Genomic DNA, 24,488 nt, shown 5'->3' with positions numbered 1-24,488 from the left:
TTAGGGTTAGGAAAATATCCCTGACCTTAAAGTAGTAGTTCACCCCAAAAGGAAAATTCTCTCATAATTTTCTCACCCTCCTGCCATCTCAGATGTGTATGACTTTCTTTCTTCTGCAGAACACAAATGAAGATTTTCAGAAAAATATAACAGTTCTGTTGGTCCATACAATGCAGTACATGGTGGCCAGAACTTTGAATCTTAAAAAAGCATATAAAGGCAGACTAAAATTAATTCATAAACTCCAGTAGTTAAATCTATGTCTTCAGAAGCGATATGATAGGTGTGGGTAAGAAACAGAGCAATATTTAAGTCCTTTTTTACTATAAATCTCCACTTTCACTTCCACATTCTTCTGTTTTTGACGATTGGCATTCTTCTTGCATATCGTCATCTACTGAGCAGGGAGGAGAATTTATGGTAAAAAAAAGGGCATAAATATTGATCTGTTTCTCACCCACATCTTTAATATCACTTCTGAAGACATGAATTTAACCACTGGATTCTTATGAATTACTTTTATGCAGCCTTGATGAGCTTTTTTGAGCTTCAACTTTCTAGCCACCATTCCCCTGCATTGAATGGGTCTTCAAAGCTGAAATCTTTGTTTGTGTTCTGCAGAAGAAAGAAAGTCATACACATCTGGGGTGGCATGATGGTGAGTAAATGATGAGATAATTTTAATTTTTGGGAGAACTATTCTGGGAGAAGTATTAGCTATAATAACAGGGACACCTGCATTAATAAACAGCGCTAATTCATACAGGGGCAGGTTGCAGCTGCTACCGCTGTGCATACCATTAGAATTAGAACATGGTTCCCCTTTATCCTTAAAAGAATAGTTGACCCAAAAATGAAAATTCTCTCATGATTTACTCACCCTTATGCCATCCCAGATGTGTATGACTTTCTTCAATCTGCTGAACTCAGTTGAAGATTTTTAGAAGAATATCTCAGCTATTTTGGTCCATATATTGCAAGTGAATGTGTGCCAAAATGTTGAAGCTCCAAAAATCAAACAAGGCAGCATAGAAGTGATCCATAAGAACCCAGTGGTTAAATCCATGTCTTCAGAAGTGATATGATAGGTGTGGGTGAGAAACACATTAATATTTAAGTTCTTTTTTACTGTAAATTATCCTCCCTGAAGTCAATCTTCACTTTAACGTTCTCATTCTTCTTCTTGTGTTTTTGCTGATTCACATTCTTCATGCCTAGCCCCCAACTGAGCAGGGAGAAGAATTTCAAGCAAAAAAGTTCTGTTACTCACCCACACATCATATTGCTTCTGAAGATATGGATTAAAACATATCATATGGATTACTTTTATGATGCCTTTATGTGCTTTTTGAAGCATCACAATTTTGTATGGACCTACAGAGCTGAAATATTCTTCTAAAAATCATAATTTGTGTTCTGCAGAAGAAAGAAAGTCAAGGATGGTATGAGGGTGAGTAAAAAATGTGAGAATTTTCATATTTGGGAGAAATATCTCTTTAACTCGACTCCTATATTGTAAACACAAAGTTAATTTTTGGGTTTCTAGCAATGCTTTTGCAGAGATTACTATTCCTTGAAGTGACAAGTGAGACATGTCAGATTAGAAGAACAAGGGCATTATCTTTTCAACACTACTCATTTTATTCTTTATTATTATTATTACAATTCAACATTGATTTATTGAACTGTATATTCTCTTTTTCACCATGCCTACAGCCCAATAGTTAGCAGTTTCCTTTAAATGAATAGTTCACCCAGATATGAAAATTCTGTCATTATTTACTGACCCTCATGTTGTTTTAAACCCGTATGACTTTTGATCTTCCATGGAACACAAAAGCTGATGTTAGGTAAAATGACAGCCTCAGTCACCATTCATTTTCATTGTAAGGAAAAAAAGATGCAGTGAAAGTGAATGGTTACTGAGACTGTCATTTTGCCTAACATCTCCTTTTATGTTTCTCAGAAAAAGGTAAGTCGCACAGGTTTGGAACGAAATGAGGGTAAGTAAATGATGACAGAATTTCAAATGAGGGTGAACTATGCCTTTAAGGAATTTTCCATTTACTTGCTAATATTCAAATACCTAAACACCTCCAGAGGTCACACACCTGTGATGCAAATCTTCATGCAACAAAATCAAACATGAACATAAAAACCTGCCCACTGTCTGCACTGAGTGGGAGGAACACATCACATCTCAGTTCTCTTGCAGTCTCTGCACTGAGGATGAGTATTATGTAACACTAGATATTGAGAACAGCAGACAGGGGATTCCACTAATGAAACACAGTGACACCCTGTGGCCAGAGTAAGAGCTATATGCTATTTTCTCAATGCTCCTTGAGGAGGCCTGGCTCCTGCCAGCTACTTAATAGTGTTTATATTAATGCAGTTAAAATGCTTGTTATATATATATATATATATATATATATATATATATATATATATATATATATATATATATATATATGTACACTGGCAGCCAAAAGTTTGGAATAATGTACAGATTTTGCTGTTTCAGAAGGAAATTGGTACATTAATTCACCAAAGTGGCATTCAACTGATCACAAAGTATAGTCAGGACATTACTGATGTAAAAAACAGCACCATCACTATTTGAAAAAAGTCATTTTTGATCAAATCTAGACATGCCCCATTTCCAGCAGCCATCACTCCAACACCTTATTCTTGTGTAATCATGCTAAACTGCTAATTTGGTACTAGAAAATCACTTGCCATTATATCAAACACTGATGAAAGCTATTTGGTTCGTTAAATGAAGCTTAACATTGTCTTTGTGTTTGTTTTTGAGTTGCCACAGTATGCAATAGACTGGCATGTCTTAAGGTCAATATTAGGTCACAAATGGCGAAAAAGAAACAGCTTTCTCTAGAAACTCGTCAGTCAATCATTGTTTTGAGGAATGAGGAATGCTGGAAATTGTCAAAAAACTGAAGATTTCATACAAAGGTGTACACTACAGTCTTCAAAGACAAAGTACAACTGGATCTAACAAGGACAGAAAGAGATGTGGAAGGCCCAGATGTACAACTAAACAAGAAGTACATCAGAGTCTCTAGTTTGAGAAATAGATGCCTCACATGTCCTCAGCTGACAGCTTCATTGAATTCTACCCGCTCAACACCAGTTTCAGGCCTTATGGGAAGAATTGCAAAGAAAAAGCCACTTTTGAAACAGAAAAACAAAAAGAAAAGGTTAGAGTGGGCAAAGAAACAGACATTGGACAACAGATAATTGGAAAAGAGTGTTATGGATCTTAACCCCATTGAGATTTTGTGGGATCAGTTAGACTGTAAGGTGCGTGTGAAGTGCCCGACAAGACAGCCACATCTATGGCAAGTGCTACAGGAAGTGTGGGGTGAAATGCCACCTGAGTATCTGGACAAACTGACAGCTAGAATGCCAAGGATCTGCAAAGCTGTCATTGCTGCATGTGGAGGATTTTTTGATGAGAACACTTTGTAGTAGTTTTAGAAGTTCTGAATTTTCAATTCTCAAAAGTTGTTTTCTTAAATGCATCTAAACATGGTTAAAGTGTTGACAGAATGAAAGATTCAGAAGCTACAGCGAAGTCAAATGATGTCCATACAGCAAACTGACAAGGAACTATGCTTCTAAGCACAGGTAAAGAGCTGTAGTTCCAACCACACAATTGTGCAATGCTGGTTGCGAATGTTTGTTGGAACTACAGTTTCTGGAAACACCAAATCGTTGAACTATGTTGGTAACGGGGGAACTTGTGAACAATGCTTTTGTAAAATGCACCCCATTTCAGTTCACAGCAGAGTATTTCCCAGAGCAGACCACTAATCACTAAATCACTTCCCTTTTCAGAACAGCAGATGGAAGTCTTGAGTTTGGAGATGATTACATGTCACTACACATTACCATAGGGCTGAGAGCTCCAAAGTGCTACAACAGCTGCCTGAATCACAGCTAGAGCACCATAGGGGACAGTCAGCTCAGGGCACCAGCAAAAACAACAGCAGAACATTATGCCTGCGAGAAAAACATTTTCTGCAAGCCAAGTAATCCTTTCATACTGTTCTACAGCTTAGATATTGTATAACTAACCATAAAAAAAAAAAAGAAAGAAAGAAAGAAAAAAACATTTTTCATATTAGCTTAAAAGAATAATCCTCAAGCATAACAAAAAAGGAGAAAACAAAATATTGGACTCTTCATGCTCTCATAATATGGCATCTTTTTCCAGTCTTGACAAAGCATGCATGAGATGTTCAGTGATAAACTGTCAGGGGGTCTGGTGGGAGAATGCAACATGCAAGCCACAGAATTTCACAGATGGATGATTCAGAACATTGCTCTATGCACCACACAAGTTTTGTTTTTTTATTAAAGGGAAGTAGAGATAGAAATAACGAGACAGAATCAATCTTAAAGACATCTACTGTAAATACTGTAAGAGAAACCATTGCTGGCTGTAATTGTAAGATTTCATGCCACTTTTCACATGGAAATGAGAAATCCTTGGGTGAAGCACTACAAAAGAAAAAAGCAAGCATAAATAACAAAACAACAACAACAACAACAACAACAACAACAACAAAATGCTAGTATGCAACTTCTGGGTAGTAAACACAATAAAAAAGTGTATGCAGAAACTATGCATGAATAAATAAAGAAAGAATAAAGAAAGAAAGAAAGAAAGAAAGAAAAAAGAAAGCATGCATAAATTACTAAAAAACAACAATGCAATTGTTGGCTAGTAAACACAAAAGAAAGTGTGCAAAAACTAAGCATGAATAAATAAATAAATAAAGAATTATGTGTATTATTTTTAAATCAGTTTGATAAGAAAGCTATACATTTTAATTTTAAAGAAAGAAAAAATGATATTGATTCTACTGAAAAAGTATTATTGAAAGTACTATTAGTTCTACAAAATGGGCAGACAAAATTATCTGTTTTTTTTAATAACACTGTACAAGGAGGAAGTGATACAAACTGAGCTTACTGAGTGAATATTTCATATTATTTCAATAGGAGTGTAATTTCAACTTGTTATTTAGTAAGGAAATGTTTGCCTGTAATTGCTTTGCAATCATCACAACATTCCAAAAATACCTATGAGATTTCCTTAGCTAATCGCTTTATAGACTGTCATTTTTCAGTAAGGGGGATTGAATAATTAATCGTCTTTGCATTAAGACAAAAATTAACAGGGATTTGCAATGAATATTTTTACACAATCAGAGAATGATGTCACATTGATCGCATTGGTCTTTTTTATATTATTCAATTGGCAAACGAGACAAGCACACTGTTTAAATTGAGATAACTTGCAACATGGTCTTCCTAATACATGTTGCCATGGCGACAACACACAAGGTGACTACGACACTGTTTCTTCACGATCATGAAATGTGATGTGCACACTATCCTTAACACCTTGTCTCCTGTGCTCACAGTCTCATTCCCACAATATTACAGTAATGATGTCAAAATATGTAAAGACTTCAGTGTCATCTTAACAGTGAAGTTTGTGATTTTTTGTTCTCTTTTAAAATGCTGACCGAAACTAACAGTCTAACATCTCCATTTGTCTTTCATAGAAGAAAGAAAGTCAGGTTTGGAACAACATAAGGGTATGACAAGATTCTAATTTTAGGGTGAACTATCTCTTTATTCCACAGAGACTGAATTGCACACATTAAGCCGGTGCCACACTAGGCGATTTTTCCAGTGATTTTCAGGTGTGAGCTGCATTAACATAATCGCCAGCCGGGCGGAGGGAAACGAAGCGTGCATTAGCATCTGCCAGTGGGAGGTTGTTAATCACTTGACTGTCAGGACTCCCTTCTGAGTTAATGGCTTCAAAAACTAAAAAAAAAAAAAAAAAAAACACATCCGGCTTGCTTGAAAACATTTTTTGTCGCAGAGGCAGGCCAAAATCTGCTGGTGTGGCGCCAGCTTTAGAAATGAGCATAAAAGTTTAGTAAAAAAAAAAACTTATCACCTACCAACACTGTGTAATATGAGATGCCAGTATACAGTAATATTAGATTAAATGTGAGCAGTTTTATTTTATGATCCTTGGGAAATATCGGTCAAACAATGTAGCTTAATATAAATTAATTTAATTTCTGTGACACAGGCAGCAGCAAACAGAGTTGCAATCGATTTGATTGCAACATGATCACATGGGAAGATGACATGTTGCTTCCGAATGTTTCAGAACCCTGACATCTGCCCCATTACTGCCAAGTTACTGACTAGCACCATCTCCCATTAGACTTTTTTGCATCAGTTAAAGTGTGTTTATCCTGTCTAATGATGTGACTGACACCAATTTGGGTTCGCAGACCTGGGTTCTCATCTCGTGTGGAAACCAGGAAGCGATCATGTTTGCATAAACAGTGACAAGCATGATTCTGACTTTCGGAGGTTCCATTTTCCCTCTAAGATTTCATTTTTACTCCACTGATGGTTAGGTTTAGGGTTGGGGTTTGGGGGTAGAGTTAATAAAATATGCATTCTCCTTCACTGTATTCCAACATTTACAGCTAAAAACACCTTTCTTTACAACTCCCTTTTGGTACCCCTCTGTGGGCATTTCACTCAGAAAATGAAACTCACACGTGCCTGTACATTCAAAATCACATCCTGCTTTTGCCACTGGGAGCAGTGCAACAAATTCTGGTAAGCGGAGGCTGAATTTAGTCAAAGTCCCTTTCAAGGCCAGTCAGTCCACTCGGCAGCCATCTTTTGAACGCTTTCGAGCAGCTATTTTCAATGTAAATGTAATCAGTCCTGCTCCCGGGCAGGATTTGAACCGGTGTCAGCCAGCATGGGAGGTGGGCGTGCTAACGAGAAGGCTAAAGGCTACAGCCTCTAGCGTCAGTCGCTAGTGTGCCTCTTGAGGCGAGGGGAGTGAGGTTTACACATACCGCACAGCTTTCACGTACCAGCTGGCCCCCATTATATAAACAAGCAGCATAAAAGTACAGCTCCTATCTACTTGAATGGGGAAAGACAGAAATCTCAGTTGATCAAGATTATAATCAAAGAACATATTTAAAATCAGCAGTAAAATTTTACAACAATGGTATCATATATTTTGCTTCTTTAGCTCAAAACATGCTAAAGAATGCAATTTTTCAGGCTGGCTCATCAAATGCACATGAATGTTCTTGAGTTGACTGACAGGCGATACTATATCTAAAAGGTGATTGGCTATTTTACTGTATCTGTAAGGTTTCTTTTCTACACACATTGGGTGCTCCAATTTCTCCCATTCATTTTAATAACACTGGTCCGTCTCTGCTAAAGTGCCTCTGGTTTAGCTCAAGAAAAGTCAACCTACTGTTTCCAAATTCACTGTGAAATCAGTCTGTTGATTTAGTGGCTTGATATAACTTTGACTCAGCCAATGGCATGAGTTTGTGGTGGGACTACCTGAGTGTTTGAAATTTAATTTGGAATGTATTTTTGTAATTCTGTTCGGGGTCGCTATTGGCACAGATAATTATGCACTTCACATTTAAGGAGTGTGACACATGAAAACACTGAAAACAGCTCACTAGCCAATGGCTGTAGCTTGCAAGATGGATATTCTGACAGTCTCTGGTACTCGCCCACTCACTATGATGCAGAGGCTACTTTGGCCTTTAGTCTAGACTGCACCATGGAAAGAACAGCTGAGGGAATGCCCTGAAAGCACCCTCACCTTTCATACCCACACTAGCACTGACTCAAGATTATCACACTGGAAAAACACCTCCACACTGATACAGTTACACTGAGGTTATTTAAAAGCCTCCAGATCAATTTCATCATACCTACAGACAGGGTTGGGGAGTAACGGAATACATGTAACGGGATTAAGTATTTAAAATACAAAATATAAGTAACTGTATTCTACTACAGTTACAATTTAAATCATTGGTAATTAGAATACAGTTACATTCCAAAAGTATTTTGATTACTGAAGAGATTACTTTGCATTTTATTGTCATTTGTTTCATTTAATATTTAGTCCTTTCAGATGGAAAACATTTATACATATAAATGATGCGATCCAAAGTGCATTTGAACAGCGCTGAAACACTTTCTTATGATGTGTTACATTCATACGAGCAGACAGAGAAGTAAGTTTGAAGTAAGTTGGGAGCAGAAGAAATAGAAATAAACCTTGTGTAAATTGTCAGCTTTACGCTGATAAAATGCTATTTCTAGCCATTTTACATGCACATGTTACCAAAGCATGATCATATTTATTTATCAAGAAAATTCACGTTGGATCATAATTTCTTTCTTTCTAGTAAGACCTTTGATATTAGTGCAAAAATCTTATTCTTGATAATAATTTTTGTATTGTTTTTCTGTAAAAATATCTAAAAATCCTTAAAACAAGATCAATTTGATTTATCTTGTTTTAGAAACAACACTGCATAAGATACTTAGTTTTTTCAGAGAATGTATTTTTAACATGTGTATTTTGTCTTACTGTACTGGCAGAGTTTTTATAGTCAAAACAAGTGAAAAAAATCTACCAGTGCTGAAGAAGTAATCCAAAGTATTTAGAATACGTTATTGACCTTGAGTAATCTAATGGAATATGTTACAAATTACATTTTACAGCATGTATTCTGTAATCTGTAGTGGAATACATTTCAAAAGTAACCCTCCCAACGCTGCCTACAGATAATACATGAAATACCAGTCAAAGCAATACTAACTGACATTCTTATTGCACAATATAGAAACTTTTTACTAAAAAGAAACATAGTGATTATAAACAAACAGTAGCATGAACTAACTCTCATTAGTTTCTGCCACACTGTACATTTTCAGTAAAATTCTCACAAGAAACAGTATCAGTATCTCCTACAGTGGATTGTTCTAAAAATTTTGGATTCTTGGAGATTGAGAAATACAGGATTATTGTATGCAACAATTACAGTATGCAACTGCATTACATACAGTACTACACTGTAATTTTACAATACAGTAACAGAGCTGTAAGCAAACAGTTATTTGCAGGAGACAGTTCTTCCTGTAATATACTGTATACTTTATATGGAAAGTATGCATATTGTTCACATCATTTTTTTCATAATGGAGCAGTACTTTGCTGCTGTTGAATTGGAAAGGACACAAAAGTTTCTCCACTGAAAGTACCATAAAATGGTGTAATTGACATAATTGGAGCAAAGTCACCTATGGCAGTCTGAGATGAGGCTGAGTGGACAAACCACTCTGTACACTGATTTTTGTATAAGAACATGGCCTCTGTCCTCTCCCACACAGCTAGATGCATATATATATATACACACACACACACACACACACACACACACACACACACACACACACACAAACAGTGAGAACATAGGGTGCGGAGACAGAATGAACAGAAAGTGAAATAGTAAGAGGAAAGGACCTCTGGGTAACCTTGGAGATAATCACAGGACATACAAGCACATACACACAAAAACAATCTCTGTGTTTAGAAAAGACAAGCACACTTTCACACACACACAACAAAAAAAATAATAGTTGAAATGACAGCACCATGTGGAGATTCCCATCTTTACACCCAGGGCCGTAACCACAATATACTTTGACAAGTCAAAGTACAAGTCCCCCCAATAATCAGATATGGCCAGACTGTCCCCCAATAATTGATATCCTTGTTGCTGTTCTGCTGCAGTTCATTATGCACTGCTGTTTAATTGTCATTAAGTAGTTGCAGGAATAACATAATGGTTTAAAAAAAGTTTAATTTTTAGCATGCACAGTAGTCTTAACACCGCTCGTCAATGTCAATTGAGATCAAATCAAATCAATGAAGGCGGGATTCAAATTTAAGAAGATGAGTGGGAACCTCATGGATTATCCCAATGCCCCGCATCAGCAAGCAGTTCAGGTTAAGAGTATTTGTGTCATGTAAGATGTCAGTATATAACTAAACATACAATATTTGCAATAATTCACCATTTGGCAAAATATGTAATGTTCAGTACGTGATTCGTATGTCACTCATAACTGTGAATGTGAAAACATTAATGGAGTAGTTTTCAGCATGTCAGGCTAAGACAAAGTGTAAATGTGTGTATATTGTAAAGGAATTGAATGAATGTGGTAATCTGGCAGGTTTTTGAAGTAGCTTTTTAGAAAATTCACTTGACTTTGTCTACGAAAATGATCAATAACACAAGCTAGACTGTTTTCACCCTCAGATTAAAACTAGAACATGGTAAGACCTGACTTGTGGCTTCAATTGTGCTTTTAGGTTTTGGCAAGGACAGTGTCATATTCTTAATGCAAATATTATTAGGTAATTAATAAATAATAAATAATTTAAAATCAATGTAAGATTTTCTAAATAACTTTTTTGTCTTTAATTCTGAATTTTGTACAGCATCCCCTAAGAGTCTTCTTTTAAAAGAGACATTTTAATTTGTGGATGTCTTGTCAGGTCTATGTTCAAAAAATGGGCCACCAGTTAAAGTATTTCACCTAAAAATGGAAAATTTACTCACCCTTATGTTGTTCAAAACCCATATGCTGGGTTTTTTCTTGGAACATAAAAATAGATATTTTAAGCAGCTCTATTCCATAAAATAACAGTTTATAGTGAGCAGGAGCTGTCGAACTTCAAAAAGGACAAATACCATAAAGCACTATTAAAGGTTCAGCATAAAGACATCATAACAATAGTCCATATGACAAGTGCATTATATTCCAAGCTTTATAGGGCCACACAACAGCTATGTGTTGTATGGACTACTTTTAAGAACATTTTTCTAATGATTTTTTTTTTTTCCTTTGGACCTTGACAGCAGTGCTCAATATGAACTGTTTTTGTATGGAAGAGAGCAGCATTAGGAATCTTGAAGAAAATATTGTTTTAAGATTATACTGGGAGGAAAAAACAATGAGGGACAACTTGAGAGCAGTAAATAATTTTGTATATTTTCTTTTTGCTAGCCAGCTGACACAGTCAGATACAGATACATCAGTGATGAAAAGAGATTCAAATTATATTCATCTTTTCTTTGAGACAGCACAAAAGAAAGAAAAGATGACTAAAACAGGCAAATTGCTAGCAATGCAGACACTTTATTGCATTTCAAGAGTTTATTCAGAAAATTATTGCATTAAGCACTTTACTATATTAAAGGACCAAAGAGGACCATTGTATTTGTGAACTCAACACCCGTGACCACCCACCCTCAAAATGGTTTGGTCTCCCCCAATGTTCAAGACATGGTTACGGCCTTGTTTACACCCACACAAAAGCATTAGCCTCTCACTCCAACACACAAACACACACACACACATGTATATGCGGCTATCCTTATGAGGACTCTCCATAGATATAATGATTTTTATACTGTACGAACTATAGATTCTATCCCCTAACCCTAAACCTACCCCAAAACCTAACCCTCACAAAAAACTTTCTGTATTTTTACATTGTCAAAAAATACATTGTTTAGTATGTTTATTAAGCCATTTGAATTATGGGGACACTAGAAATGTCCTCATAAACCACACTTATAGAATAATACCCTTGTAATTACCAGTTTGTAACCTAAAAAAATTTCCTCGTAAACCACCCAAACCCGCCCAAACACACACACACACACGTTGCTACTCCTATCAATATGAGGACTCTTCATAGATGTAATGATTTTTATACTGTACAAACTGTCTATTCTATCCCCTAAACCTAACCCTCACAGAAACCTTTTGGCATTTTTACATTTTCAAAAAAACATTGTTTAGTATGTTTTTAAGCTGTTTGAATTACGGGGACACTAGAAATGTCCTCATAAACTGACATTTATAGCATAATACCCTTGTAACGACTAGTGTATAACCTAAACAAAATGTCCTCTTAAACCACCAAAACCAGCACACACACAAACACACACTGTAATCTCTAACAATAAACTGTGATCAGTACCTAACTGCTTTAATACACAGTCATGAGGCAGTCATGAGATAGGTCAGGGAGGACGAGGAGCAGATCATCCTAGTAGCACCCTACTGGCCCACCCAGACGTGGTTCTCGGATCTCACGCTCCTCGCAACAGCCCACCTCCTGGCGAATTCCCCTGAGGAAGGACCTTCTTTCTCAGGGACGGGGCACCATCTGGCACCCATGACCAGACCTCTGGAATCTCAACGTCTGGCCCCTGGACGGGACGTACCACCCATGGTGGTAGACACGATCACTCAGGCTAGGGCTCCCTCTATGAGGCACCTGTATGCCTTGAAGTGGCGTCTGTTCGCTAAGTGTATGTAGCCGCTATTTCGGCTCATCACGATGCAGTAGATGGTAAGTATTTGGGGAAGCACGACTTGATCATCAGGTTCCTGAGAGGCGCTAGGAGGTTGAATCCCTCCAGACCGCGCCTCGTCCCCTCATGGGACCTCTCCGTAGTCCTTCGGGGTCTACAGGGAGCTCCCTTTGAGCCCTTGGAGTCAGCTGAGCTTAAGGCACTCTTTTTGAAGACTGCCCTCCTGACTGCGCTCACTTCCATTGAAAGGGTAGGGGACCTGCAGGCGTTCTCTGTCAGCGAATCGTGTCTGGAGTTCGGTCCGGGTTACTCTCACATGATCCTGAGACCCCGACCGGGCTATGTGCCCAAAGTTCCCATAACTCCTTTTAGGGATCAGGTGGTGAACCTGCTAGCACTGCCCCAGGAGGAGGCAGACCCAGCCTTTGTGTTGCTGTGTCTGGTGCAAGCTTTATGCATGTATTTGGATCGCACGCAGAGCCTTAGAAGCTCCGAGCAGCTCTTTGTTTGCTTTTGTGGACAGCGGAAAGGAAGCGCTGTCTCCAAACAGAGGATCACCCACTGGGTCATCGATGCCATCATGATGGCATATCAGGTTCAGGACGTGCCACCCCCTGTGGGGTTACGAGCCCACTCCACCAGGAGTGTGGCGGCCTCCTGGGCCCTGGCCAGTGGCGCCTCTTTGGTAGACATCTGCAGAGCAGCGGGCTGGGCAACACCCAACACCTTTGCGAGGTTCTACAATCTCCAGGTTGAGCCGGTCTCGTCCTGTGTATTGGCAGGCACGAGCAGGTAAGTTCCGGGACAACTGGCCGGGTGTACTGCTTTCGCATAATGCCTTTCCCCTCCCTTGAGGTGAAGATGTGCACTCTTGACTCCCAGTTGTGTTCACAGACTGTGATCCTTTGATGACTTTCCTCCTTAGCCCTCTGGCAGTTGAGTTTGCAGAGAAACTCGCTGACCGGCCTAGTACATGTGCTAATAAGCCCCTGTACTGAGGTAGATGGTCCAGATGTGCTGGTTCCCCGAAGGCGACCCCATGTGATATCTTCCACAAAATTGTTTCCCTGACGGCAAACTGCATCTTCCTTGGGCAGAGGCCCCTCTGCCCCGGTCGCCATGTTCTGTAGAAACTCCTTCCCCTTCAGGTAGGACCTACCATGGGACCTCTCCACATGACATACTTCCGACAAGACTCGGTAAGACCATGTGACGTATTCCACTCAAAATACCCCCCCCCCCCTCCTTTTTGGGCAGGGTGTGGTCTCTGCGGTGTCTTCCCCTTGGGAGGGACACCCCCCGACGCAGACACTTATGGCTCCCAGTCAGTTAACAAATTCCACTCTTTTTTGGGGAGAAAAGAGAGGGAAAAGAGGCCTCGGCTGGGCTAGCTTGTCCCTGTAGTTGGGCAGTCAACTTGTTCCTGATGGACCGTTCGACACCCATAAGAGCGCTGGGGGAGGTTACGTGAAGGCCTGGTGCACTGGCTATGAGGCACACAGCAGTCTACCTGTCACACGCCGCCAGTTCACGTAACACAGTTCAGCTAGTTGTGGCGTTTTGTATAGGGACCCCTAATGTCACTACATCGACACAACGTGGAGTGAGTGACAGATAGGGAATGTCCTGGTTACTTTCGTAACCTCCGTTCCCTGATGGAGGGAATGAGACTTTGTGTCCCTCTTGCCACAATGCTGAACTACCCGCTAAAATGGCCGGGACGTGGTCTCGGCTCCTCAGCACAAAACCTGAATGAGTGGTTGCATACCAGCTCCTTTTATACCCATATGTCCGGGGGAGTGGCATGCAAATTCCACTCGCCAATTCTCATTGGCCTTTTTTCAAAAAAGCAGAGGTGTTTGGGGCGCCCAAGAGTGATCCCTAGTATCACTACATTGACACAATGTCTCGTTCCCTCCATCAGGGAACGGAGGTTACGAAAGTAACCAGGACGTTTCTTTTTTTCATGGGTAAATATTTAATATTTAAAGGAATCAAGGGCTGGAAAGTGCAGATTTACGGGCTTTTTTTTCTCCCTTTTTTCTCCCCAATTTGGAATGCCCAATTCCCAATGCGCTCTAAATCCTCGTGGTGGTGTAGTGACTCGCCTCAATTCGGGTGGCGGAGGACGAATCTCAGTTGCCTCCACACCTGAGACCGTCAATCCGCGCATCTTATCACGTGGCTTGTTGAGCGCATTACCACGGAGACCGCGTGTGGATGCTTCACGCTATTCTCCACGGCATCCACACACAACTTACCAAGTGCCCCACCGAGAGTGAACCACATTATAGTGACCACGAGGAGGTTACCCCATGTGACTCTACCCTCCCTAACAACCGGGCCAATTTGGTTGTTTAGGAGACCTGGCTGGAGTCACTCAGCGTACCCTGGATTTGAACTCGTGACTCCAGTTGTGGTAGTCAGCGTCTTTACTCGCTAAGCTACCCAGGCCCCCAATTTATGAGTTTTTTATTCATTTGCACTGGATTAATATTACCAGGGGTTATTTTTTACAGACCGTTTCATAGTAGGTAATCACGCTGTAATTTTTACCGGTGCGGGAAAAGCTCTGGTAATTATTACATAACCTCACGTCCCATATAAAACTAATTCCATCCAAATAGGGCTAGAAGTCAGTAGTGGTGGGACCAAAAACCCACGTTTGACGACAGGGAGTGGGTACAAAATTTCTGCCTCGACAAGAGAAGCTGAGTTTTTGTGTGAGCGCCTACAGGCCCATCTGCTTTATAAGGACACATAGTTAAGAAAAACCAAGGGGAATCGCATATGCATGTTAAGACGTACGTAGGTCAGATGTACAGATATCGGATATGTATCTGGTTTAAAACCACATTTGGAAGTGGCTCAGATCGAATGCGGGACAACCAGATCTCGTGCGGATTTTAGTATTTACACATGTTCAACAATATCCGATCTGTGTCAGATGTGAGTAAAAAATTAGATTTTTTTGTGACAGTGTAAACACAGCCTGAGTTGTTATCACAAAATAAACATCTTCAGGGTGTTACAAGACTCTCTGCTTTGCGTCGGAGATCACCATGTTTATTTTGCAATAACAACCACTGACTGTACATTATCCCTTACCTTGCACAGGGTCTGTGCAAGTAGGCTCACTGGGGGAAACACGTATTTGCGTAGTCCAGGGGGCCAGCTGTGTTCCAGCGCATCTATACTGAGGGGTGCCTCGGTCAGGGCGTACCAAAGTGGGCAGTGGGAGGATTCCTGGGAAGCAGACAGGTCTACCTGTGCTCGACCGAATCGACTCCAAATCAGCTGGACCACCTGAGAATGGAGTCTCCACTCTCCCCTGAGGGTAATCTGACATGACAGCACGTCCGCTGCGGTGTTGAGGTCGCCCGGGATGTGAGTGGCTTGTAGCGACTTGAGGTGCTGCTGACTCCAGAGGAGGAGATGGTGGGTGAGTTGTGACATGTAATGGGAGCGTAAACTGCCTTGGCGGTTGATGTACACTACCGATGCTGTGTTGTCCGTCCGGACCAACATGTGCTTGCCCTGGATCAACGGCCGTAACCTCCGCAGGGCGAGCAGTACTGCCAACAACTCTAGTCAGTTGATGTGCCAATGCAGCCGCGGGCCAGTCCAGGAGCCGGCGGCTGTGTGCCCGTTGCATACGGCACCCCAGCCTGTCTTGGAGGCATCTGTTGTAACCACGACATGCCTGGAGACCTGCTCTAGGGGAACCCCTGCCCGTAGAAATGCAAGGTCGGTCCAAGGGCTGAATAGGTGGCGACAGATCAGCACGATGAGTCCCACCGCACCATGCCCATCTCAGGACTTGAGTCTGAAGCCAGTGCTGAAGCAGTCTCATATGCATCAACCCGAGTGGTGTGGCCACCGCTGAGGATGCCATATGCCCCAGGAGCCTCTGAAAAAGTCTAGTGAGAGCGGGACAGCTGAAAGACCAGGACCAGGCAGTAAAAGGTGCCTCCCACGATCTTGTCAGCTCCTCATGCACTTCCGGGAAGAAAAGAACGGGGGCAGGGCGTGGTGGCGCACCGTGCCCAGGAACCGATTGGAGGGTTCCACTCTAGCCAGACACTCGCGACCACCCGGGAAAGTATGTCCGTCATTTCCGGCGTAGGCGTGAGACTGGGCGACCGTTCCTGAAGGAGGAAGCCCAGCCGAAGCCTCTGCATCAGACTGGATGAGCCGCTCTCCGATGCTGCGCTTGATAACTCATCGTCTTCTGGAGCTCTGAATAAGAAGTCAAACTCGCGCTTTCTTATGAAAGCAAGCCACGACCGCAACGTTGCCATGGTCATGTTCTCGCAATGAGGACATGACTCATCCACGAACGATGTCTCCACGTGAGCAGTACCCAGACACGTAAGACAGCGATCGTGGCTGTCAGAAGCGGAGAGATATCGACCACAACCAGGAATAACACACAAATGGAAAGGCATCTTTAAAAAGACGTTCCGTGTGTGCCGCTCTTTTAGAAAGAAAATATACTCTTTTTAGAATATACTCTTTTAGTTGTTTCTGCCGAAGCGCCCAGGGTTGTTCTCTGCACTCCATGGGTGCAGAGGGGGAGAAGCCGCTGAAATGCGCCATAGAATCCAGCAGATGAGGTGAATGAACTTCGCGGATGAATTCAGCTTCAATGAATACAACCGCTCGGCTCCGAAGTGAAAATCTGAATGAGTGGTTGCATACCAGCTCCTTTTATACCCGTATGTCCGGGGGAGTGGTATGCAAATTCCACTCGCAAATTCTCATTGGCCTTTTTTCAAAAAAGCAGAGGTGTTTGGGGCTCCCAAGAGTGACCCTTAGTGTCACTACATCGACACAAATTCGAGTGAGTGACAGATAGGGAACGAGCAGTTTTTGATTATAATTTGAGCACAGTGAGATAGGGAAATTATGTTGAGCCCTGCGTTTCGGAACATAAAATTACATAATGTGAAGGGATTGTCCATATTTGTAATGTCACTAGTTATGCTGTATTTAGCCAGATAGTCCCATCAATTTTTTCTTATAACCACAGACACAGTAGTAATAATCATGTATAATATGTCCTGCATAATTAATAAGCACATTATACATTTTCTAAATAGGTCTAACACATGACAGCAGTGTGTAAATACTATAGACACACCCATCTATGTGATTTTTAAAGACATCGCTTATCCCGTGCATGCGAATTGACAGTAAATATTACAAATGTCTGCAGTAATAATTAGCCTATTTTACGGACATACTGTATGTCAGGAAAACGAACCCCGTCCGAAAAGGGCTTTAGCCACACTGATGTTGAAATCATTAGAGATGTGCTTACCATGGCAGTAGTGAAAAGTTGCTTTCTCCTTTTTTTTTGCCTAATTAATTGTGTGCAATTTTGCCTACTCTTGAAAATATTAAATAGCACAAGGCCATTCAAAATCTGAGGGTGAACGGTGGCACTCACAAGGGAAAGGGATCAGCAATGGAATCATTCGAGTTTGGGCAGGAGATTACAGTTTTTGACAATTGTTTACACACCATTTCTAAAACTATGGCTCCTTTTCTCTAAACTCTACACACAAATCCCCAAAACACATGTTTTTGCATCAAAACTGTTAAAAATAACAGCGATATAAATCATATCAGTGTTGTAACAGTGATATTTAAAATTTCAGCACATGTTATTTAGCATTAATGATAATAAAAAGCATATTATTTGTATTTTTACCTTGCCTACCTTTGCCTAGTGCTAAGACCTCCCCTGCACACGATTCACATGTGATTCCCATGTATTCATTTATAGCCTAAACCTTAGCGCAATGTAAAATTCCTGAACTGAAGTGATGATTTCACTTCGGAGCCCATCTATCCATCTTTTAAAGTTGATGACATTTACAGTACGTCCATATCAACGATTAAGAAAATTATCTGGTGTAGACTTTATTCCGAAAAAAAAAAAGTTAAAATGCACCATAAAGGTTTCAATATTCCATAAAGTGTTTATCTATTTGGAATATTCCTCCTAGAAACTGAAACAAGCTCCTATTTTTTTTTCTTCTTCTTTAAACTGTGCTACCTCTGGTAAGGCACTATATACATTTAACATTATTATTATTATTATTATTATTATCGAAATAATGGTTTCCTATCATAAAACATTCCTAATGACTGGACTTTCACCTGTTTGTAGGCTATATTGATTTTATTTTCATTTCTTTTAATGTTTGAATTTGTATTTATTATTCACTGCAAAATGTGTGCTTGACATTTCACATTTTGCTTGACACTTCTTGACTCCAGAATAAAGTTGTATACATGAACAGACAAACAAAAAAATTTTTTTCATGCAGATATTAATATCAGAAATACCAGGAGAAACCACAATATATTCCACAGTTAATGTAGCCTACAAATTCAGCTTCATCTGGTAAGAAAAATATAATAAAATAATATTTTTGTAATAATATTTGTATAATGATAATAATAATAATAATTATTATTATTATTATTAGGCTATTATTATGAAAAGGCATATACAAGGCATATTTTATTAATAGAAAATATAAATGAAAGAGTAATACTTAAAAATGGGCATTTAATTTAGTTTTGACACACTTCTGGTTTAAGCCCCGCCCACACCTGGTTCTATCCTAATACAGAGATAATTTTGCCAAATGAACAGATACAGATACAAATACAGATAATGGCTCTGCTGCACACCCCTAGTTGGTAGGCTACAAATGTGTCTGATGGAGTAATGATGGACATCTCATTTTGGTAGCATCCCATCTCTGATTTTCAAGGCCTTGCCTCCATTGAATAAACGCTGCATTACTGTAACAGGACAGTGTCAATTTAAAAGTAGTTTGTAGTCATTAACAAATAAGGTTGTCTGAGGTAATAAAAATTGGAAATCTTTAAACAAAAAAATAGAGTGAAGCCTCCACAAAATGTCTCCGTGGTAACGCGCTCAACAAGCCAAGTAATAAGATGCTCAGATTGACGGTCTCAGACGTGGCGGCAACTGAGATTCGTCCTCCGCCACCCGGATTGAGGCGAGTCACTACGCTACCACGAGGACTTAGAGCGCATTGGGAATTGAGCATTCCAAATTGGGAAGAAAAGGGGATAAAAAAAAATTGTTGTGGCTGATCGGTGTGTATACAGTATAAAGCTTTTAATAAGACTTTGCACCACACAGTATTTTTTACTTTAAGCCTCAGAAGAAAACATCACAATGACTTTGAACTCAGTCATTGAAAACATGCTCATTATTGAAAAGGTGTATTTAAGTAATTATTTTTTGTGTGAATTCCATTTTTAATGTTTTTTTGTTTTGTTTTGTTTTGTTTTGTTTTGCTTTGTTTAAAAAAAAAAAAAAAATCAGTGCCACAACTGACCCTTTGCCACTTTGAAAAAAATGTTTCGAGGTTCATGCATTCTTTCAGTGGCGCAAAAACGGGGTATGCTTTTCATCTTCTGTTTTTAGAGCAAATAAAAGCATTTTGTGTTCATGGTGCTTATGTTCATGACATAATTGGCATAAGAAAATAAAACTGTTGGTGAGACATGCTGGTGGTGTGGCTGGTTCCATTTTGTATCCATTTGACCATGATATATGAATCACTAAAATTATTTAGGTTAAGAATTGAGAATACCTTGAGTATTCTCACCTCATCTGGCACACAACATTAAAGTCCATTCAAGTTATAGATTTTATCTGTCCATGTTTCCTGGGAATCAAATCCACAACCTTGGTGTTGCAAGCAACATGCTCTACCATTCGAGCCACATGAACAGAAGGGTACTGCTTTCAGTGTGATTTAATTTTAAAAGAGAGCTCTAGTCAGCTATGATTTAGTATGTACTGTATAAATAATGTAGTGTCCTCATTAAGTTGGCCTGGCGTCGCCTGAAAAAGACAAACTCCAGAAAGTTAAAAGTTTGGAGGTGAGCTGTCCCCCCTGAGACAAACAGTATGAGCCACTTACTCCCTCCACATTGTGCAAGAAAGAGTGTTTGTCATGCGATAAAAACAGAGCAATATGAGAACAAGAGCAGATGGATTTCAAATAAACAGATCAATGATTTGTGGCTTTCAAGCCACAAATAGAGCAGAAATTTCCCTCACCATAGAGAGAGCCGTTAATGTGACCACAAGGAAAACTCCCAAGAAAAGTACCGCAAGTATTTATGACGTCTACGTTAAAGTTAGCTAAATGTTTATAATACAGCAATGATCTTCTAACAAGCATTGAAAGAAACTGAAATCCCACTCAAAGTGCAAGGCTGTTAAAGTTTTTAAATGTCAGAAATCCTTGAAGTAAATGCAAATAAACATAAAGGTTCACCTGAATTCCACCTCTGTGTTTCTATATTTCTCAGACAACAGCCCACAGCTATTTACGTATGTTTCAATGGCTCTCTAATATCCAGGGAATCTTGACTGCAAGCTACGGCCTTGAATCTACCACAGAGGATTGAGTCATTGAGCAGGATGCAAAAGAAACATTCAAATGTGTTCTGTTCAGCCCAGCTTCTCGACCTCTTTCTGACTTCAGCACCAGAGCTGTGGACAGCTCCCTCATAACCCAACACTCTGATATTAAGCTGCCACAAGCACAATGCCTACATCCAAAATGTAAAATTTTAGTCCATAAAGCAAACACAAAACCAATACACCATGCAGTCTATATAAACAGTTTGTGGAGTTGGATTATACATCTGATATTATAACCCCTGAAGTGTACCCTCTTATGGTACAATGGTAAAAAAAAAAAAAAAAAAGAAAGCAAAATGTCAATTGTTATCATAAGTTGACCTCTTCACCATGCTATTATTTGTATCACTGCGTAGCACTTATAGCTGACTGTTATTCTTGTTGCATTTAACATTCTGTTTACTGTTTACTGTCAGGGACTTTTTCTAGCAGAACAGATTTTACTTTAAAAAAATACAATTTTAATCAATGATTTGTGTCTTTAAGATTTTTATTATTTGGTAAGTTTTTATAAAAGTGATAACACACTCGTGGGTGTGCAATATTATGAATATAGTCACAGCAGAAGGGGTTGCTGTGACTTCACAATATAGTATGGCCTCTGCTGTATTAATTTAGGTTTTAAATTTTAAGTTTTTTTCTTCAATATAATAGTAAATGCCAGTAATATGTCTTGTGCAATGTCCTTAAAAAGCAATGCCATAAAGGTCCTGTGAAGCCCCTAAACCACAGTGCCAGTGGATATGTAAGCCTTATGAATGCTTTATGAATGCTTAAAGTATGCATAAGGTAAGACTGACTCATCCTGAGTGTGGCCCACTGAGAAAAAGCAGTATGACGCTACCTGTCATCATTCTGAAATGATTGATCCCCAAGCAGCAGATCTCTAAAGCGGTATCGTGGAGGTAGAGGAGGAACCACAGAGTCCAAATCAGCCATTTTGAGAGTGGAAATGTCCAGAATAATGCCAGTATTACTGCTGTTATTCTTCTGAACAGTCTCTGTGCACAACCTGAAAAAACAGAGGTAAATCTTGAAGTAAATAACATTAAATGCAATAAAATACATTACGAATGTAAAAAACATTTTCATTATTCATTATTAGTGTTAGGCATTTGTAACTGTATAGAGTAGAACATAGTTTACATTGCTAAATGTCTATGTGTGTCAATCTGATGTACAATGTTTAAAAGCAAAGGACTGTGATTACTGTTCCCCTCCAAAAGTTGTTATTAATGTATTCATTTAAACTTGGAAATAAATAAATACTTAAGAGGAACATGTTTTTTTTATTTATTTTTTTTTATTTTTTATTCTGCCTTATTTCTGGGTCACTAATCAAATGTCAATCAATGAAAATGTATGACATTGGCCATTAACTCCTTTGTACTAAAGGTCAGATTTTCTTATGCACAAACGTATGAAGTCCATGCCGGCTTGAGTGCATTCTGTCATTAAACCAGAATTAAACCAGGTGAACGTACCAAAAAAAAACAAAAAAAAAAAAACAGTCAATTCCACTTTCCATTTAAATTGTTTTGCTGATAATATATCCACTGGCAGCTAAAAGTTTGGAATATTGTACAGATTTTGCTGTTTCATAAGGAAATTGGTACTTTAATTCACCAAAGTGGCATTAAACTGATCACAAAGTATAGTCAGGACATTACTGATGTAAATAACAGCACCATCACTATTTGAAAAAAGTCATTTTTGATCAAATCTAGACAGGCCCCATTTCCAGCAGCCATCACTCCAACACCTTATCCTTGAGTAATCATGCTAAATTGCTAATTTGGTACTAGAAAATCACTTGCCATTATATCAAACAATGCTGAAAGCTATTTGGTTCGTTAAATGAAGCTTAACATTGTCTTTGTGTATGACAATGTCTGGCATGTCTGAAGGTCAATATTAGGTCAAAATGCCAAATTATGAATGGCAAAATAAAATGCTCACCCTATTATAATGCATATACACTCCCAGTCCAAATGCAGTGTTTAAGCCAAACAGATTTATTTGGTTTACCTGTCAGCAGCAGCGGATGATCGTTGTGGCGGAGTCATGCTTAGCTCTGTCAGTAAGGAGAGAAATGAGAAGAAACTATGAACATTAGTGCTAAATGTTACAGTCGCATGCATGGAAAAGACCAATATTGTGAGCTAACCATTTTAACAATTAATCCATGCTATTATAATTCAGGGATAAAGTGAGAACAAATGACTTTGGATTTATTCATACAACCTGGTCTTTTCAACATATTCAAAAGTCTCTATAATAGTTATCCATTAACAAGACATCTTTCACAGATATTGCATTAGTCATAATGATTAGCCTATAGCTACAGTATAATTATAGCTCACAGGATGACAGTCTACAGATTGATGTTCAACTTTTACGGCATTCTTGTTCACATTGCTGTGACAACTATATAATCTAGAATAGTCCCTGCATTGCTTTTATCAGTGCTCTCAGGGCTACATGAGTGTGTAATGGCTTTATTAGTGTGCAAATCGGTGATGAGTGGGTGTAGGGTGATTTTGATGGCCAAGGGGTAAAATGAAGTACAGTACACAAAGCTCACAGACTAAAATGATCTTAAGGGTTATACAGTGCTCAGACATAAAAAGGACAGTGTTGAGAATGTAAAAAAGACTCCTACACTGAAACAAATTAAATGTTAACCTAAAAATGTGAATCATGTGGTAACTTGATGCTATGGTAGCTGGTTTTATTCAAGTCCAAATCATTAAACTTCACTGAATCAACCAGAAAACCCAATTTTAAGGGTTAGATCAGATAGAAATAGATTCTTATGGTAACAATTACAGGTTGCTACTTTTTACAGTTTAACAGGGAAACATAAAAAAAATGGCATTGACACAAAAATCCCCTTTAAACTTGTATCTGTTTGCACTTGTTTTGTCATGTAACTTAAAATTATGTTTCATGTAGTTAATTTTAAATTAACTGGCTACATTAACTTAAAATAAAAATACCATAATCTCAGAATCAAGCTGAATACATTAGGTTACTCCAACCAAAGTCAATTTTAAGGGCCAAATCAGGCAGCTCCCTATGGTAACAACCGCACGTTTTCACTTTTTACAAAGATCTATTTCCTTTCTCTTTAAAATAAGGGTTTCAGGCAAATACGCAGGAATTCTTATCATTTGTGTAGCTGTTTATGCATGCCATGCCATATTACTACTTTTACTAGCAAATCTAGAATACTTGTGCCCAAAAGCAAAGCAATCTTCACAATAGCCTATAATACATAGAAAAAGTACAAATACAACGCCACAAAACACGATTCATTCAAGCATGAAACGATGTCCTCACCTGCTTGAGACTGGGCGCGCGGTCCCATCATTGTAAATAACGGTGTTGCTGGCGATCCAAGCGCCGCGCATTTTGAACAAAAGCCACTGCGAAGTGTCCGCGAAGGACTTCCGATGATAATGTCCTCCTGATAGCTCCGTCCTCCATGGGCAGTTGCGTTAAAGGGGTGGATAACGACCCTGACTAAAACCTCCTCCTCCTACAGAAGCCCACCAAGACCTTCAGCGCCATCTGTTTCTTTTGTCGCATGCCATTCAACTTTACATCCATGACATGATGATTTTGGTTATTTCAGAATGATAGTATGTTGTCTTCATCATACGATCAAGAAGTTCACATGTCCAGATTCTCTCTGCGTCGTC

At 39.2% G+C, this 24,488-nt stretch overlaps 1 protein-coding gene across 4 annotated transcripts in view; it reads right to left on the bottom strand.

The window, feature by feature from the left end:
• LOC127433703 (potassium channel subfamily T member 1-like) overlaps positions 1 to 24,239 on the bottom strand; it is a 94,100-nt gene extending 69,861 nt beyond the window's left edge. For all 4 annotated transcript variants that reach the window (XM_051685832.1, XM_051685841.1, XM_051685850.1 and 1 more), the window contains exons 1-3: positions 24,127 to 24,239; positions 22,813 to 22,858; positions 21,629 to 21,796 (exon numbers count right to left, since the gene is read on the bottom strand). In XM_051685832.1, the coding sequence (XP_051541792.1) occupies positions 21,629 to 21,796; positions 22,813 to 22,858; positions 24,127 to 24,157 (245 nt within the window). In that variant the 5' untranslated portion in view covers positions 24,158 to 24,239. The remainder of the gene's footprint in view (positions 1 to 21,628; positions 21,797 to 22,812; positions 22,859 to 24,126) is intronic.
• Positions 24,240 to 24,488: the final 249 nt, after the last annotated feature.

The sequence above is a fragment of the Myxocyprinus asiaticus genome, chromosome 4, assembly GCF_019703515.2.
Source record: "Myxocyprinus asiaticus isolate MX2 ecotype Aquarium Trade chromosome 4, UBuf_Myxa_2, whole genome shotgun sequence".
Classification (NCBI taxonomy): Eukaryota; Metazoa; Chordata; class Actinopteri; order Cypriniformes; family Catostomidae; genus Myxocyprinus; species Myxocyprinus asiaticus.
This window is presented reverse-complemented; position numbering and strand designations above follow the sequence as displayed.